At 46.7% G+C, this 20139-nt stretch overlaps 1 protein-coding gene across 1 annotated transcript; it reads right to left on the bottom strand.

Annotated features, from left to right (window-relative positions):
• Positions 1–3311: 3311 nt before the first annotated feature.
• On the bottom strand, positions 3312–19281 carry MCM2 (minichromosome maintenance complex component 2). Its single transcript, XM_066597038.1, has 16 exons — positions 19205–19281; positions 15498–15691; positions 15232–15401; positions 14431–14694; positions 14066–14285; positions 13774–13981; positions 13534–13668; positions 11059–11250; positions 10879–10972; positions 10363–10613; positions 8680–8806; positions 8493–8605; positions 6871–7113; positions 4822–5004; positions 4483–4638; positions 3312–3849 (listed from the first exon to the last, which is right to left on the bottom strand). The coding sequence occupies exons 1-16, from the start codon at positions 19208–19210 to the stop codon at positions 3739–3741; spliced, it is 2667 nt and encodes an 888-aa protein (XP_066453135.1). The 5' UTR covers positions 19211–19281; the 3' UTR covers positions 3312–3738.
• Between the last annotated feature and the right edge of the window lie 858 nt (positions 19282–20139).

Below are 20139 nucleotides of genomic sequence, written 5' to 3'. Positions count from 1 at the left end.
AGGCCAAGCAAAAGCTGGGATATACAGGCCAAGTAGGGGAGGCTATACAAGCCAAGCTGAGAAGCTATAGGCCAAGCCAAAGCCTATAGAGGATATACAGGCTAACCTAGGAGGTAATACAGGCAGAACGAAGAAGCTATAGGCCATGTGAAACCTCAGAGCCTATAGAAGCTAAGCTCAGAAGCTGTAGGCTAAGCCAAGTCTCAAAGGCTATGCAGATCAACGCTCAGAGCATATGAAGGCCAAGCCAAAGCTTAGAGGCTAGAAGCCAAGCCAAAGTTTAAAGGCTATACAGGCAAGAGCTCAGAAGCTACAGGCCAAACCAAAGCTCAGTTGCCAAACAAGTCAAGCTCAGGAGCTATAGGCCCAGCCAAAGCTCAAAAAGGATATACAGGCCAAGCTCAGAAGCTGTCGGCCATGCCAAAGCTCAGAGGATATAAAAAGGGCCATGCTGGGAGAATATACATATACAAACCAAGCTTAGAAGCTATAGGCTAAGCCAAAGCTCAGAGTATATACAAGCCAAGTTCAGAAACTAAAGGCCAAGCCAAAGCTCATAGGCCATACAGGCCAATCCAATCACAGAAGCTACAGGCCAAACTTGGAAGCTTATAGGCAAGGTCCAGGAGGCAGAAGCCCAAAGGCTATTCAGCCACAGACAGAGTCTGGATATTGAGCGCAGAGACATTAATTTCCATTCTTGTGGGGTTAAGAGAAAGGTGGAATCCAATCTCTTACTTAGGCAAGGTTATTCCACTAAGGCAGTGTTTCCCAATTCCAGTCCTCAGGGATCACCAACAGGTCATGTTTTCAGGATATCCTATAGTAAGAACACCTGTGGCAATGTCTGAGGCGCTGACAATAATTACATCACCTGTACAATACTGGGGGAATCCTGAAAACATGACCTGTTGGGGTGCCTGGAGATCCACTTAGACAGCACTCACTTTTCTCCCCAGCTCCCATCAGTGGTGATACTAGGTGGTGCCCAGATCAGTGTACACCTCAACTCCATCCACTGATGAAGTACCAGAAGGGACAGGTCATATACAGGAAACCTTCCATCCCGATGCAGCAACACAGGAAGCACTCCACTACTGCAGGGTTCTCCTATATCTCCAGGAGGCCATAAGACAAAAACCTTCCCATCCTGACCTCGAGACAGGAGCACAGCATCTGCTACGGAAGAAGATTCCAGGCTTACCCAGTGGCTGAACATGTAGACTTACCCCAGACAGGTAACAGCTCATGCCACAGTTTGGGAGCAGTCAACAACCTTTATGCTGGAGTCACACGGGACGTATTCCCAGCAGAAATCTCGCGGTTTTGCCGCAGCGAAAAACCGTGAGATTTCCACCAGTAAAGCGCTGCTTCAAAACCCGCAGTACTTAGCCATGGGTTTTGGAGCAGCTTGGCCGCATACTTCTCCGTTGCGGCCGGCGCTCCTGTAGAGGAGAGTGCGGCCGCAACGGAAAAAAAAAAAAAAAGGAAAACCTTTTTATTATAAAAGGCTTTGTACGAATCCCTTAAATAATTTTCCGATCAATGCACTGTGTGAGGGCTCTTTTTGCAGGCCGCGCTGTATTTTTATTGCCACCATTTTTGCACACACATGCCTTTTTGACTGCTTAAATATTTATTATGGAGACAGCGTGACCAAAATAATGCAGTTGTGGCATTATGAAGTTTTGTTTTTTGCAGTATTCACCATGTGAGATGAAGTATAATACTTACTTTGGGCTTTTTGATAAACATAAAATTCTCATTGCGGTGTATTTTCTTCATCATTTTGTAGGAATTTTTTTTTTTCAATTTTCTAAAAATTATTTCACTTACATTTTGCATTATTTAAGTTCCCTTATGGACTTGAACATGCGTCATGTGATCACTTGTATAATATACCGCAATACTTCAGTACATTGTATTTTTTAGGTTCACATATTAAGCAACAAGCAGGTTAGAGACATTATAGCCCTGCAAGCCTTCGCTAGGCCCAGGGCCAACACGGCAACCATTGGCACCCTATGAGTGGAGGCTGATGGTCAGACGGAGGCCGCCACCATCAGGACATGTAAGCTGTAAACAGCTGCAAATCGGAGCTAGCTTTACCACAGCTTGGTGGGTGTCAGCGGTCATTTGTGAAAAGAGAAGAGTTTTTTTTTGTTTAATAATTGGTTGAAAGATCAAGTGCAGTTGACCGGTTTCCGGACGACATGAGTCTCATCACTCATTTAACAATTAGTTAAAATTTTCCCTGACAAATGATAATTTTAGGTGAAATTGGGGGGTATTGGACCATGAAAATTGATAGTTTCATCAGTCACCTATTTAGGCGGTACAGCAGTCAGCTTATTAGCGCCAGTCTGGCTCCATGGCAGTCAGAATACATTCTAAATAACCCTCCATTTCAGCTCAGAGGGTGGTTGCAAGTAGACAGACTGTCCCATAAAAAATGTGTGACCGACTAGAGCAGATGGACGGGGGTCACCTTCCTTACACCCCAGTGTTCAGACAGCAGTTCTAGAAATGCTCAGTCCAGCAAAACCATTCGGAAAGCAGCGAACTGAGGTGCGCCGTCCATATAGTGCAGGACATGCACCCTCCCTCCCTGGCCGATGGCAGCGACAGTGGTGCTTGAAAGTTTGTGAACCCTTCAGACTTTTCCATATTTCTGCTTATATTTTATTTAAAATGACAGATTCTCACAAGTCCTCAGTGACATCCTTGATGATGGATGACAGACATTGCCCTGGTTCCATGGAAGCAGTGACTGACCTCAACGACTCCATGTGGAAGCATCTGGACTGCTGCAGGTCCTGAATGGGCCTGGCACTGCAGTCCTTTTTCAATAGTAAAGAGCTTGGGATAGAACTCCTTAATATAATGTTTTAAGAGAGGGACATGGACTTTTACCCCGCTGAGAGGATAGCGGCTGTATAGCCTGAACTAAAGTACTGGCCTTTGAAGGAGACTCGGCCTTTGGAGCTAAAAGCAGCGATCTTGAGGATGTGTTGGGAAAATTCAATAGCGTAGCTCAAAAAGAGAATTTCCCAAACCAAGGCATCGAAGATGTAAGCAAGCCAGGTCTCTGCAGAATCAGTGAGGAACAGTGTTTGGGGCCTCCCGCAGGCTGAAAGAACGGGCATACAGGGCCCCCCAGAAGGGCGGATAATATGGGGCCTGGAGCCAGGGCCCATAACAGAAAGGATCTGAAATAGAGGCACATTCACAACCCCCGAGACATGCAATCCAATTAGCGGTGAACACTTGCTTACAGCGCAGAATCTGCAATAAATCAGCAGCCACTGAGCTAAGAAACTTCTTAAACTTTTACTAGAAAACATGCTGCATAAGCTTCAAAATATACATAAAGTCCTATCGCAGGTAACGTTTACTCAGTGAGCGGCTTCATGTCCAAGAAACAGACACAAACGTGAAATGTTAGGTGAATTAGATGCTGTAATGTCCTCCATGTCTCCAGACCGCCTCCATGAAGACATACCGGTAATATGGATATAAAGTCAAGCTTCCTATGGAGAGCGCTCACTAAGACGCCGCTGTACCACGGCACCGAGCGGTCACGGATGCAGGAAAGCTCCAGGTTCACCTCTGGTGCGGCGCTCAGTTCATTTGGTGCAAGAACAGATTTGTCACCGGATCTCTTCTCACGCTCCCTCATGTGCTGACAAAGGTAAAAGCTCCACGTGTCCCACATTACATCCCGTAGAGCGTGCTGCCTCAGAACTGCTGGATGATCAGTTTCTTCTTCACGTCATGCGAGAACCTGTTCATCTTGAACAAATCGCTGTCGTAAAATGTTGACAGGTTGTGGATATTAATCTGCCGAGCCTGAAAAAAAAGGAAGAAAGGTTTAAAATGGGAGGAAGAGAATGAGAGCCAAAAAAAAAAAAAAAGGCTTCCCATTATATAAAGTGATTGCTTATTACTAGGATGCACCATCACTTTTGGAGCCAACTGATCCTGAGGATAAGCTATAACTAGGGATGAGCGAGTATACTCGCTAAGGCACTACTTGCTCGAGTAATGTGCCTTAGACGAGTATCTACCTGCTCGTCCATAAAGACTCGGGGGCCACCACAGCTGACAGGCGAGTTGCGGCGGGGAGCAGGGCAGAGCGGGTGGGAGAGAGATCTCCCCTCCGTTCCTCCCCGCAGCTCCGCGCCAGCCCCCAAATCTTTAGGGACGAGCGGGGAGATACTCGGCTAAGGCACATTACTCGAGCGAGTAGTGCCTTAGCGAGTATACTCGCTCATCCCTAGCTATAACCAACCCAGTCCAAATGGATAGCGCTTTGCTGTGCAGGAAATTGCAGCAACAAGGATGCAGCACTAAACCAGTGCTGCGACACCTTAAGTTTTTCCCTGTACAGTGCAGGGAATCGCGGCGCCTCTCCAAACAGATAACCCCTTAATATGAACATATATTCCCGTTCAAGTCCTCTCCATGACCCATCACATTCACCTTGTCCACAAGATCCTTCTCGGACACCTCGATGGCGTCCTGCTGCGCGCCGTACCGGTTCCTCTGGTAAGTCACTTGTTCGGCCACCAACTGTTTCAGTATGAATAGCAACAGTTCATTGTTGTCTCTCCTGAACGCCAGGTATCGGGCAAACGTCTGCGAATAGAATATCCCCCGTTACAGTTCAGCGCATACATACATTTAGTCTAATGTCATCTAATAATATTTTATCACCACCAGCCACAGACCAGCTCAGCGAGGAGACTGCTTAGCACGTGGCCAATTCTATAAAGGCGGTATCGGGGTAGGACAATCTGGTTACCATGCATTATTACGTACCTTCCTCATGCTTCTCATTACGCTGAACTTCTGTGTGTCAATAAAGCTCTCCAGCATCACTCGTATGGCCATATTCACATCATCTTCCACCACGTAATCCCTCAGATGCATACGTGCATGCGACTCTGCCATACGGATCATTGACTCAATGTGTCGGACGGTAATGGGGATGCTACCTGTTGCCTGCAGGAGACAAAGTTAAATATTGCTACATACAATTTTTGGTCATTTACACAATTTTTTATAGCAAATGATAAAAGCACAGTTCTGACATTGCATACGCTATTTCTAATGGCGATGACACTGTGGAATAATGCGATGACTTCGAATAGAGGGGGGGGGGGGGCTTTTAAACTTTGGTATTTTTAACCTCTAAATCTCACAGAACAAAAACTTTCTTTCCGTCTGGGAAGCAGCTTTCTCCCCGTACGTCCTACGGATGGCAAGGGCTCAGGAGCAGAGCCCACACAACCCGCATATGTATCCTGCTATGACTGACAGTAGGCATTAGTGAGAAGACTGATCACTTGTTAACACCTTACACGCCACAATGTTAATCGCAGCATGTAAAAGGTTTAAAGCTCCCCCCTGACGTCATTCAGTTAGGTAATTGCGGAGGGTTGACGGGTCGCCATGGCAACTGGACACCAGACAAGGACTTCCAGGTCTGCTATTAGCAGCGATAATACACTGCAATACAGAAGTAATACAATGTATTATCATTAGCTTCGAAGGTTCAAGTTTTCTTACTTAAAGGGGTTGTCCCGAGGCAGCAAGTGGGTCTATACACTTCTGCATGGCCATAATAATGCACTTTGTAATGTACATTGTGCATTAATTATGAGCCATACAGAAGTTATAAAAAGTTTTATACTTACCTGCTCCGTTGCTGGCGTCCTCGTCTCCATGGTGCCGACTAATTTTCGCCCTCCGATGGCCAAATTAGCCGCGCTTGCGCAGTCCGGGTCTTCTTTTCTGAATGGGGCTCCGTGTAGCTCCGCCCCGTCACGTGCCGATTCCAGCCAATCAGGAGGCTGGAATCGGCAATGGACCGCACAGAAGTCCTGCGGTCCATGGAGACAGAGGATCCCGGCGGCCATCTTCAGCAGGTGAGTATGAAGACGCCGGACCGCCGGGATTCAGGTAAGCGCTGTGCGGGTTGTTTTTTTAACCCCTGCAGCGGGGTTGTCTCGCGCCGAACGGGGGGGGGGTTTAAAAAAAACAAAACCCGTTTCGGCGCGGGACAACCCCTTTAAAAAGGTCAAAGTGTGTAAAAAAAATTTTTAAAAAACCATTTGGTATCTTCACAGCCAACTTGTACAATACTTTGCACACACACTTGTAGTTTACATGGGGCAAATACTATTCACAAAAAATAAAAAAACCTTTATTCATTTTTCCTCCCAGAAAAAGGCAATAAAACGGATTTTCAAAAAAGCCTTGTGTTCACCAGGTTGACAGAAAAATAAACTTTTGGCTTTGAAAATTGGAGATGAATAATCACGTCCTTAGGAGCAAAGTCATCCGCGTCACTAAGGGGTTAAAGTTTTAAAATTAATCTTATTTACTTTTTATGCAGTATGTATCATAAGATTAAGTCCTGCCAGAGGCCACACTTAACAGGCAGAAATACTTGGCAGCCCCAAGAGCTTCCACAAGGCCACAGGCTGCCATGGTAACTGAGTGGCACACCGCAATCTGATGGAGGCAAGCCGCTCAGGTGACGGTGGGAGTCCCCTCCCTGTCGGGCCTTTTAAATGCCATTGTCAGAACGAATAATGGCATCTGAAAAGGTTTAAAAAGCGGGGACTGGAATTCACATTTGTCAGCAGTCATGAAACAGATATCCTCCATGTATAGAGCAGTTCAGCTCTCAAGCCCACTGTCAGGAAGAGGTTAAAGAAAGCTACTAACATTAAAAGTGTACTGAGAACTTAAATGGATCACATCGCCACCTAGTGGAGTAATAGCAGAATGCAGCAGTGTCATTTTTAAACTCTCCACAGTCAAGTGATCGTTAATGTTCTAAAACCAGCAGAAGCCGCTCACCATGGACTCTTTCCTCAGATCGCTGTACATTCTTGCCACTTTATCCTGATCCATCTGGTTCAGCTTTGGGCGGACCTTTTCCTTGGCGTATATGATGTATTTCTTCAGCACCTCTTGAGGGAGTGGCTCCACTCCAAATGTATTCGGTAGAACCATTTCTTCGAGACCTCCATTTACGACATCTTTGTTGCTTGGATGATGTTTAATATGGCTGCCAACCACGAACCTCGCCAGCATTTCATCCTAAAAGTGACAGAAGCCAACATGATCACAAAATAAGAGATGACGAGTGGTTGTGCTCAAAAAGGGAAGACCTTCATGACCACTAGACTAGTGCACCACTGCCATATGACTGTGAATGGAGCTGTAGCGCACATTCTCTATCATCACTTTTATAGAAAGGAAGGAAAATCAAGAGGCTTGGCAGTCGCTCTGTGCCATAGAAGTCAGGGGAGCGAGTCATGCATGCGCAGACATCTACAAGGGTCATTCAAGGAGCGCCAGTCTTAGGATCGCTGGATGTCCTCTGGCTAGATGCCTTTAAACCCCCTTATGATGTGGTCCTTCTTTTCCCCATTCTAATTTTTTCCTCCCAGCTTACAAATCCTAACTCATTCCTCTTATATTTCCATTGACTGGGCTGTCTGAAGGCTTCTTATTCCCAGAATGAATTGTATTTTTTCAATGGTTTTATTTAATATACAGTACAATGTACTAAGAAACAAAATCTTCCTAAGAGTGAAATGGAAAAATGCAATTCCACCATCATTTTATTGCTAGGGGGTCTTGTACATGCTGTAGCAAAAATAAGAGCCATCCTGTGGGTCAGTACAGTTCAGACAATACAAAATATAGTTTTATTGCTGTACTTTTAAAAATGAAATTTTCTGCGGCCATAACTATTCTTTTATCAACATTGTCATATGCGGGAATCATTTTTAGCGGGGCGCTCTGTAATTTCTATTGGTAACATTTTGAAGTTCATGTGACTTTTGATCACCCATTGCATTTTTTTTTATTATTTGAGACTGGGTTAAAAAAAAGAAAGAAAACCACAGCTCAATTCTGATGCTTTCACTCTGCAGGCTAAATGTGTGACTTTGATCGATCAGACTTATGGACGCAGCGATACCAGATAGTTTTTATTCTCTTTTACTACAAATATGGGAATACGTTTCTTTCTTCAAGAAGTTAGTAAAAAAGTTGTTTTCTTTTAAAATTAAAGTCTTCACAGGGGACTTGAACTTGGGTTGGTTTGATCACTTAAATTATAATGCAATATCATACTATTGCATTATACTGCATTCTGACAGGCAGTCTGAGTCTTGAGAAAGTCCCAGGCTGTCGTGGCACCCAAATTGTACCTCACAATCTCATTGAACGGAAACCAAACACCGATTGGGGCATTTAGAAGCCAGTGTCAGAATTGTGCAAGCGCAGCTGTAGCGGTCGGGTGTCATCAGTTGAAGGCAGCTGGCACTCCCCTTGCATAGAGCGGGATTGGCTCCCAATCCTGTTACCTATAAATCCTGTACTCCCACAACAAATAAATGTCCTGTGGCGTGAATTAATGGGGAAACCCCTTTAACTTTGGAGAGAACGTAATTCAGAAAGTGCTATACCTGAACGGGGTCCACCGTGTCCCTCACCACACAGAGAATGTCAAATCGAGACACAATGGGCTCAGTCAGATCCACGTTCTCAGAAAACGTTAGTGACGGATCGTAACGTCCTCCTGCAAAACAAAACCCCATGAAGATCTTGTCTGGCTCAAAGCTCACGATAAAAGCAAATTAACAGAGGTTCTACCGATGGGGTTGGAGGCAGCAATGACGGTGCAGCGGGCCTGCAGAGAGGTGACGATGCCGGCCTTGGAGATGGAGATGCTCTGCTGCTCCATGGCTTCATGGATGCTTGTTCTGTCCTGGTCATTCATCTGCAAGACAAAACAATGGTGTAATTATGTAAGTGGCAGCCACCTGTAACATGGATTCCTATAGAAAGCTCCCTAAAGACAAACTGCCTGCTCCACAGCTCCGCCCCTTATTACATGCAAGAGTCAATTTACTTTTGTTGCGTTATTAATTAAAGAGGTTATCTCAACTTGGAATGGAGTACTGCCAAGATACAGCATTCCTTAATGATCAGAGGGTCTGACATCTGGGACCCCCCAACAACGCTGAGAATCAAGAGGCTACAACCCCTTCACCAACCCCTAGTGCCACCCTGGCCACCTGACCGCCGAGAACTGCAGCGCAGCTCCATTCAAGTGAAGGGGTGACAACAACTCCCTGCATAGCCAGGTGAGCGGGAGAGCTGCTCTGCAGAAAAGACAGTGAAGAAGATGCAGAGCTGCACCAGTGCCGCTACCCCTTCATTCCTACGAATCGTAGAGTCAAATGCCAAAGGTCATACAAGGACGGCATCTCTCAGTAATGGGCCATCATTGTACAAAGTGGATTAATTTAATAGGGTAGCTTAACCCCTAAGTAACCCCAATACACCCCTTTACCGACGTCCATAATGGGCTTTAAAGCTGCACATATTTAACCCATTAAGGACAAAGCACAGTAAATTAATGGGGCTTGGTCCGGGGCTTTAATCCCAACCGTTGGGTGGGGGGAATTAAAGCCCCTGCTTCTGCAATCAATGAGAAGTCACAGCTGATAACCCAGAGGAGGGAGAAGTGTTTAACTCCTTCTGCCTCCTTTACGGCAGTCACGTAACCGCTAGGATGCCCTGGCACAGCAGAGCTGCATGGTCCTACCAGACACTAATCAGGTCTACCAGTGACTATTGTCACTACAGGAGAGGTTTTCCTTGTAACTGAGGCTCCTATGGATGCCCCAGCTACAGTGAAAAAATGTCAATATAAAAAAAAAAAAAAAAATAAACCATGTGAATGTCCCCCCCAGAGATCTTATATGACATCATGGGGGACATGGATAGTAAACAAAAAATAATTAAAACAAAGTTACAGAATAAAATAAAAACATATACATATGAAAGAAACCCAAAGCAGACACCAACCAAACCGCAGCGTTAAGAGACGCTCCGTTTCTGCCAACGCCTGTGTGAGGGAGCCCCGAGTCCACTTTGGTATATATATTTAAGGTTATTGGTAAACCCCGTTTAAAATAAATGCCACGGCCATTAAAATCCATAAGAGGAGCTTGTGTATTTTAGGTATAGGTTTTAAGGGGGTTTTAAATGGAGCACAAGATTCCATGCAATAGGCCAGTCACTAAGGGGTTAAAGTAACAAACTTATTTGGAAAAACTGAGAATGAAGACCCCGTGGAGCCAACGTTGTGCTACAGCGCCGTCTATTTCTCCGAGCAGTCCTACAGTTGGATCACTACACTAGCACCACAACCCACCTTCATTCCCAGGTATCGGAGCCCAACTGTTCCGAAAACGGATGGCCTATCCAGATGGTGTGCCATCGCCCTGTAAGTGGTATAACGGGATAAAATGCACAGAAGCAACTGACCTTGTCAAACTCATCAATCAAGCACACTCCTCTGTCGGCCAAGACCAGAGCTCCGGCTTCTAGCGTCCATTCCTTGGTAACTGGATGGCGCTGGACATAGGCTGTCAGACCCACAGCGGACGCTCCCTGGCCTGTTGTGAATACGGCTCTGCTTGCAACTTTCTCCACGTATTTCAGAAACTGGGATTTTGCTGTCCCCGGATCACCACATAGCAAGACGTTTATGTCCCCACGGACTTTGTGCTTGCCACCTGAGGAAATAGGAGTCATGCCATGTTGAAGGCACAAATCATACTGAGATTATGCAAAACATGAACATATACTTCAAATAGACCAAACTTGTAACATTCTCCCCTTCTCTGCCAATTATCTCGAATAACCTGGATGGTAACATTTTGCTCTGGTTTCCCGCTTTTGGGTATGACCAAATTGTACAGTTTCCTCCACACCTAATGCATATATATGTGTGTGCTGTGTGTGAAGGGACCACAAATACGCCTAGTCTTACGTACACACCTGGGTTCTTTGGCTCTCCCCCGAATAGAGCAAGAGCGAGGCCTCTCTTGATGTCTTCATGGCCGTAGATGGACGGAGCGATGCTGGCAAAAATCTGCAACACAACCACAAGTCACATGCTGCTTCCCGACACCCAACCCTGACCTGACATACAGCTCACGGACTACTAGTCCCCCTTACCCGTTCTCCAATCCGCTCATCTTTGGAAAGGGCCACAATGGCTTTGACGTCCTCGTCAGTCAGCTCTCCCACTGCCACTTTGTCATCTTTCTTAGTAATGTGATTGGCAAGAATAACGGTGGCGAAAACCGGGAAACCGTTGGCCGTGTTGAGGGACCCATCGTAGTTGTTGTGGTAGATACCAGTGAGCTCCTGTCAAAAAAAGAACATGCAGCGTCATTAAACACAAGAAACCCTGACCTCTTGATATATACAAGTAGTACAAGACACTCCCATGAATTAAAAGAGCTGTTTAAACCCTTAGTGCCTATTTTGGCCATAAGGATATGACGATTTTTGGGGAATTTTTATCTCTACTTTCCAAGAGCCATAACCATTTTTCCGCAGGCATTGTAGTATGAGGGCTTGCTTTTTGCGTAGTGAGCTATAGCTTTAATTTAGTACCATTTTTTGGGTACATATAATGCATTGTGAAACTTTTATACATTTTTTTTTTTTTGGAAGGCAGGGAGAAAAACAAGTTTTTTTCCACCCCTCTGAGTTGATGATGTAGCATAAATGACAGGATAGATTTTTTTCTGCAGGTCGATATGATGACAATCCCAAAATGTTTTAGGTTTTTCCACTTTTGCACAAAACCCCTTTTTTTAAAAAAAAAAAAAAAAAAATTTTTTTTGCATTGCTGCATTTAAAGTCCCAAAACGCTTTATTTTTCCATGAACCGAGTTCTGTGAGGACTTGTTTTTGATGTGACAAGCTGTAGTCTATTAGTATTATTTTGGAGTAAATTTGTCTTTTTGATCACTATTGTTGCATTTTTGGGGGAGGCGAAAAGAATTAAAAAAAACTAGCCAAAATTGAATTATTTTTTTTTGAACAGTGTTTGCCGCACAGGATAGAAAGTGTGTTCAATTTACTGTAGAACTTGCTACAGATGCGATACCAAAAGTGAACTTTTTTTAAGCAAACAAGAGAAATACACATAAGGCCTCATCTCATGCACACAGCCGTGTCGGACTCCGCCAGCGGAATATCGCAGCAGCGTCCGACACGGTGCCCCCCAAAGACCCCATATTCCCCTCTCTCGATCCGCCGCACGAGTCCTTTCTGGCTAGCCGCCGCACATGCACAGTTCAGCAGGCGATGATGCCTAATCATGCGATACTTCTGCTGCGCTCACAGTGGAAGTATTGCGTGACGGACGGCTTCCATTGACTACAATTAGAGAATGAAGCGATTTCTTTAACGCTGCAGAAATCCGCAGCGTGAACATTGAGCTATTAGGTTCTACAGAACCTAATAGCTGCGGGTTAACGTGGCAGAAAACTGTCCGTAGGCATTAGCCCTAAGGCCTCATGTCCACGGGGAAAATCAGGCCCGCTACGGATTCTACATGGAGAATCTGCAGCGGCTCCCTCCTGCCCCGCGGACGTGAGCGCTGAAAATAAGAATTTAAAAGAATTTACTCATCCGGAGCGGGCAGGGAAAGTCTTCTCTTCCTCACGGCCGGATCTTCTTTTTCGGCCGGCGGATGAACTCGTCACGCCGGCGACGTGCCGCGCGCATGCGCCGGGCACATCCGCCGAGCCGAAGCAAGAAAGATCCGGCCGTGAGCAAGAGAAGACCTTCCCCGCCCGCTCCGGATGAGTAAATTCTTTTAAATTCCTATTTTAGGTCTCCCGCGGATCCGGACGGCTTCCATAGGCTTCAATAGAAGCCCGCGGGAGCCGTCCCCGCGGGAGACCCGCACGAAAATGGAGCATGGTCCAGATTTTTTCATGCTCCATTTTTTTTAAAATCACTTTTATTGACCATCCGCGGGTATTTATCTACCCCGCGGGTGGTCAATGCATCCCTATGGGGTGCGGATCCGCGGGCGGGAGAAGAGTTAAAATCTGCTGCGGATTTTAATTCTTCTTTTGCCCGTGGACATGAGCCCTAAAAGCTTTTACATTTTAGTTATTTATTTTCACTTTTTTTTTTTATGTCTATGAAGAGGGCTTGAACCTGCAATGCTGTGATCACACTGATCATATACTGCAGTACTTCTGCACTGCAATGTATTTCTATTTCACAGAGATCACAGGACATGACAGACACCATTGTCTTGCGTTCCCGTAGCAACCCATCAGGCCTCCCGTTATATAGTGGAGAGCTGGTGACATCACAGAGGAAGCGCCCTCCGACTGTGAGCCCTTTACATGCAGTGATCAACATTTGTCACTGCATAAGAGGGGTTAACAGCAGGGATCGGTGTTAATGGATCCCCGCTGCTGCAGCAGCAGGAGGTTGGCTAGTCGCATGAACGGCCACCCAGGAAGATCAAGACTGCAAGAGGTTCACAAGGATCTGGTCTCACTGAGCAGCTCTGTTCTAGATCAAAAAAAAGGGATCCTGAGTGGACACCCAGCTCTATGATGTTCATATTCCCCAACAGGACGTACGGACAGCAGCTATGCTCTCGGCAATACTCACTATTTCATCCCCAGGTTTACAGCTGTCCACCAAATCCGACAGAAGGATGGCATCCTTGGATCGAGGAAGCCTGCCCGCTGCTACTTTCCCCGGACTCTCCTGAATGGTGATCCGCTGGTAGTTCTGATACACGGTCTGAAAAGTTAAAGTATCAAAAATAAGACAAGAAAGGAAAAGTTTCCCCAAAGTGTCGCAACAAGCGCAGCTTTATTGAAACAGTGCATTACAAATCCAACCTACCTCCTCCATGTTGATCTCAAATGGCCCCAGGGACTGACACTCCGGGCAGGACCCCGGCTTCACCTCCTGGTTCTGAGACTGGAAGAAGGGCCCCAAGACGAAGCTGCACTTGTTACAGTTGTACTTCACCATACTGAGCTGCGGTAGGACGCCCGTACAGCAGGTCACCACGCCGCTGGTACGGATCAGCTGATTCAGATGCAGCTGCCTAAAAAGGGGACTGCAATTATGTCACCGCGCAAAAGCACCATGTTAATCCTACATCTGCTCATCACAGACCAGACGGACTTACCGGAGAGATCGCAGCTCTTCTACCAGTGGAAGATGTGAGATGCGGACGTGGATTTCACGGGCAATGCGGTCATACTTGGGGTACATGACCAGAACGACCTCCTTGGCGGCCTCATCAAAAATCTTTAACATTTCAGCCGGGGCTTCTGGGAGGAAGTAAGCCAAGACGTGCTCACGGGCGGCGAGGTCCTCGTAGTTCACCACCAAGCTCTCCTTGTTGTCTGGAAGAAGTATACCGATATGCTACATCTATATACAACCTCCAATATAGGAAAACCCCATGCGGATCAGGTCAATGATGGAATATGGATGTCAGGGTGCGTCACCCTCCCCCAGAGGAGATGCAGCTACAGAGGGATCCATTACCTTTGCACATGTCGCTGATCTTCTCTTTGAAGACATTGTGTCCATGCTCATCGACGTGCGTCCTAAGAAAGTTTTTGAAGCGATGGTAGATCTCCAGGCGTGTCGCCGCCATTAACACCCACTCTCTCACTGTGTGACCCTTCATATCCTCCAAGTTCTCAATGCTTTCAATCATCTCTTCATCTTCGTCAGGGGCTCCTTCTGCAGCACGCTCGGCCAGCCTACGCTTACGTGCGGGGCGATCTTCCTCCTCTTCGTCACTGTCTAATTACAAGATTGAAAAAATGGTTTACTTACCACAAGTGCAAAACTTAAAGTGACCATCCCACTCAATGAGGTTATCTGCCATCTACAGTACAGCGAATAACTGACTGGTCAGGTCTAACCGTTGGGACTGTCATTGACCCCAAGAGCAGGGGTCAAGTACGGGCACCGCCGCACCATTCATTTCAATAGGACTGCCAGAGATAGCTGAGCACATGAACATAATCTCCAGCGACCCCGCTGAAATGAATGGAACAGCAATGCACACGTGTAACCACTGCTCCATTTATGTGGGGACCATCGGGACCCCCAGTAGTTGTACCCCCATTGATCAAATACTTATCCCGTTCTGTGAATAGAAAATTTCATTTTGTGGGACGACCCCTTAAGTTTATCAGCTCTCTAAAAAAGCTTTGCTGCAAGTTAGGTATGAAAAGTTTCCATTCAGTGACAGCAAGCCAAGGGCTATAAATGTGCATATTGACTGCACTGTTTTGTTATAATATGGTGTACAAACCTCATCAGCATTAAACCTACCGTACAGCAGACCTCGCCGCATGCGCCCCATGTCCCGGCCCATCTCCCGGTCTCTGATCCTCATGGCCTGTTCGGCCGCTTCTCTCTGACTGGCCGTTAGCTCCTCCACATCTTCATCGTCCAGGCCCTCCCCCTCATACACGTCCAGCTCAGAAATCGCACGGTAATCCCTGAAACCCAAAAAACAAGGTTTGCATTGAACTTCATGGCGATCCTTTCACATTGGCACGGTTTGGAAGGTCTTCAGAAAATACTACACTCCGTACCTTTCCATGCCATCTCCAATCAGCTCCTCTCCCTCATCATCCTCCTCCTCATCCACCGGAAGCACATCTCCCAACAGGCCTTCAGACTCGTCTTCAAAGGGAGGCAGATCCCGCCCAGGACTTGATGTGAGGGCATCACCACGCCGGGACGCGCTTCTGGGACTTGTGGCAATAGTGAATGATTCTGAGGAGTCCTGCAACACAAGGGTTATCGGGTCAGCCGCCGCCCCAACACAAGGGTTATCGGGTCAGCCGCCGCCCCAACACAAGGGTTATCGGGTCAGCCGCCGCCCCAACACAAGGGTTATCGGGTCAGCCGCCGCCCCAACACAAGGGTTATCGGGTCAGCCGCCGCCCCAACACAAGGGTTATCGGGTCAGCCCCTATATAACTTTGAAGGTTCTCTCGCACGTTGCTGGTTTTCACAAAGATCCGCAGAAGATTTTATCTTTTCAAATGAAGGGATGACCGTCGCACATTTTGACATGGCCGTTCCACTGCAGAGTCCTGCTACACGTGCCGCACCCTCAGAGTCTGTTCACACACAGCTCAAATTCTGCAAATTGTCTGCAGCATTTCTGAAGCAAAAGCACCGTCAAACTTTACGATATTGGTGCGGATTTTGACTTGAAATCAGCTGTGGATCGATAGCTACAGCCCGCACTCCTCTCACCTCCCAATATTGCACACTGCTCCTAGCGCCACCACCAGTCATGTGATGCAGAAGTAGCGTCACATGACCACTTACTCCGGATACAGCAGTGTCATATGTTTGAAAAACCCCACCTCCAGCAAACAATTGATCTAACTGGTTTCTCGAGCGCTGTGGCTCAGCCAATCACTGCAGCACTTGAGAACCAATCAGAGCTTGCTAGAGGCGGGGATTACAAACTCCTTTACCAGCATGTGATGCTCTAGCCGCACAGAGAACTGCACGGAAGCCGGACGGCACTGCGGAAGGGACCCGGACGGTGCCTGCTAGTTAAGTATTGCTGTTTCCCCCCCCCCCCCTCCCCCCCCCCCCGCCATGTAGTGTAGCTAGGGCTTATAATTCAAGCGCCCCTGATCAGAGTAGGGCTTATTTAGGGGTGGGTCCTATTTATGGGGAAACTGTAGTAAGGCCTCTCTGTTTCCAGTTACATCTGCACAGGGGTCTGACGCAGACAAGGGGACCGGCTTAGTTATTAAGATGAGCTGATCAGCCCACCCCCCTGCGATGATGTGGTGGGCACAAAATCCATATCATTGGTCAATCCAACATTCTTTAAAGGGGTGGTCCAGGGTTAGGAAAACAAGGCTGCCGTTTCCAAACAAGGTTTTGTTTAGTATTACAGCTCAGCATCTTATTTACGTTATTTACAACCCTACAGATAAGGTGGTGCTGTGTGTGGAAGAGTGCAGCCATGTTTTCTAACCCTGCACAACCCCTTCCCGCCCCATGACGTAAGGGTACATCATGGGAGCGGGGTACTTCCCGCAAAATGACATACACTTACGCCATAGCGATAGCGCGAGATTATAGATCTTGCGCTATCCCGCAGCAGAAGCCAGCGTCCCGCTGTGACTGCGGGGGGCATGGGAGATAGGGGGGGGGGGGGGGCGCGCGCGCCTAAGTAGATCGTGGCAGGGAAAGGGTCCACAGAGGGCACTCCCTCTGATTCCAGCCGGTTCTCACGATAACATCACGAGAGCCCGGCTGGTTGCTATGGCAACAGGACGCCAGATACCGGCGTCCTGTATTGCCATAGCCTGTGATCGCTATAGTAAGCGATATGGCATGGCAGGAGAGAAGTCGTAGCGATCTGCAGTCCTGCTGTGTAAGTCCCTCAGAGGGACACAGATTGTGTAAAAACAACAAAATAAAGTACAAAAAATAAAAATGTAAAAAAAAAAAGTTAAACCCTTTATGCTTTTTCTCATATTAGCTTAAAAAAATTTAAAATCCCACATATTTGCTGGATGCCACATCAGCTCTAGGGGACAGTCACACCCAGCACCGCCACGCAGGCAAACCACGAAAAGGTGCAGCCTATTTCAACCTGATTAATAACGGCGCAACATCTTGAGCGCAAATATTATGGCGACGGGGATTTCAGCCGCTACACGCATAATGAAGAAAACGTAGTTTAAACTCAGTTTACAATATATTTAACCCCTTTACGCCTCCAGAACGTATATATTTACATCCGAGGCGTGCAGAGTGTGTATGGAGCCGATTGCTCTTCAAACACGAAGGGTATCGGCTGCCTGACACCAGCAAAAACCGCTATCAGCGTGACTGCCGACCATTGCTGTTAACCCTGTAAGTGTCCTGGTCAGTATTCCGGAATCCTGAACAGCCCCTCAGAATGCCCTTTCGTTGCCATGGCAGCCTGGGGCTTCTGAAGGACCCCTGGGCTGTCAAATCAGACTGCCTGGCAAGATGCGTCTGTGGATCTTAAAGGAGTTGTCCTGCGCAAGCAAGCGGTGTTAAGTACTTCTGTATGGCCATATTAATGCTCGCGCCGCACAGATCTTCAACAGAACAGAAGACTGCACAAGCGCGTCTAATCGAGGGAGACGGCGGCTTCGGTCGGCGCCATGGAGACGGGGACGCCAACACCGGAGAGGGTAAGTGTATAACTTCTGTATGGCTCATATTTAATGCACGATGTATATTACAAAGTGCATTAATATGGCCATACAGAAGTGTATAACCCCACTTGCTTTCGCGAGACAACCCCTTTAAGGCCACTCACACGCGCTTCTTACAGAGCATACCGTGGCATTCCAAAGCTGCAAACCACCTCATTATTGTCAATAGATTCACAGACCAGTGTTCTAATGCCGCAATTTTCAAACGTTGCCCACTTTATTTTAGTGCGATTTAACACACTTTACCCATTGGCATGATGGGGGGGGGGGGGGGGGGGGGGGGGCGTTAAAAATGCTGCCAAACTTTTTCAAAGGAGTTTGAAAAAAAGTGTTAAAACACGAACGTGGCGTTTTAACAACGGTGTGTATGAGTGGCCTAAGACTGCCTGTCCGATAGCCGTATTAATACTACAGGATACTTTATGAGCTATCAAAGCACCGCAAATTCAAAAAAAGTAAAAAAATAAAAATAGCGTTCATTTTATTAGAATATGTATAAAAAGGGAGAAGAGAAGGACACCAATAAGGCATATACAAACACGTCTGATGTCACATCCGTAGACGTCTAACAAAAAGAATGCATTGAGTGTTATCCAAAATAAAACTATATAATTTTAAAAAATAAAATCTCTTTTTGGGTCTCCTAATCTCCAAGAAAAAAAAAAAAAGCAACCAAAAAGCTGTAAATTCTCCAAAACGATACTAACACAAACCGCAGAACGTCCCGGAAAACGTGGCCACATGGTGCGTTACACTTAAGCCACATCCAGGAGGCAGGACTGGTCAGTGATAGCTGCAAACTGTCAGGGATTGCTGGGAGTGGTAGTTCTACAACTGCCAGATATCACCTCAGTATACCGGAGCGCAGGAGGAGACACTAGATAGGACAGCCGCAAGGATGATGGGAGTTGTCATCCAGCACTCTACAGCTCAGTGTTCATCTAGAAGCTACAACCTTGTAACCAACATGTCACTGGGAGGAAACCTACACAACTTTCCACCGAGCTCCAGCTAACATCCCCCAGCTAACAACACACATGTAGCCCCTCAGCAAAGCCCACCCCGCATCTCACCGCCATCACAGCTGCTGCAGCGAAGGTTCCGATCACACCACTGAATCCTTCTCTTTCCCGCGGTTTGGCGCGAAAACACCACGTGACCGACTCAAGCCCGCGAAATTCTCCTCATCTGCATAAACTCCTCCTTTTTTCATATCATTATACATGTACGTAGGTGGGTTCTCGCCAGTCGGGGATTTTGGTTGGTCACTGAAGTAGGCGTGGTCAGACAGCTTATGAATAAGTGAGTGCTAGAGGAATGAGAGGCGCTTACTACAACTCCCAGGATACGTAGCGGCTTACAGGCGGCTCTGGGACTTGTCTGTTGAGGAACCCTCCCAGGATGAGCCAGAAATATGCCAACTTCTGTATCAGCGGATAGAATTAACCCCTTCCTGCTGCAGACTTATTTTTACCTACTCGCCTTAACGAACGCTTGTAGTGTCTTTGGTGACGTCATTGCGTGAGGGTTTTTCGTAGGCCGGTCGTACTTTTCCGTGCTGCTGTTTAACGTATAGTATAATGTATGGGAAGTGGCAGAATGGGGGAAAATGCCAATTGTCATTTTCATGGCATTCACAGTGCAGTAAAAATAGTGTGATCTTTACCCTGTGTGTTGGCACAACTACTGCCACATCAAATCTGTTTTGTTTTTGTTTTTTTTTAACCTATTTTAATTAAAAAAATAAATCTCTTCCTGCCGTCTTCTGAGCTCCATGACTTATTTTTGCGTTGATGCCGCAGTGCGAGGGAGCTTGGTGGCTTTTTTTTTTTCAAGGTGACCTGAAGTTTTTTATTGGTACCATTTTTGAGTACTTTAATTTTTTTTGACTACTTTTTGGTCAACTTTGTCTTAGAGTCAGGTGACCAGAAACTTGCAGTCATTTCCTGCTGATGTTCATCATGTGGGAATACTGTGATTTATCAAGGCTGGGCGTACATGAGCGGGG

This window comes from Eleutherodactylus coqui, chromosome 3, assembly GCF_035609145.1.
Source record: "Eleutherodactylus coqui strain aEleCoq1 chromosome 3, aEleCoq1.hap1, whole genome shotgun sequence".
Taxonomy (NCBI): Eukaryota; Metazoa; Chordata; class Amphibia; order Anura; family Eleutherodactylidae; genus Eleutherodactylus; species Eleutherodactylus coqui.
This window is presented reverse-complemented; position numbering and strand designations above follow the sequence as displayed.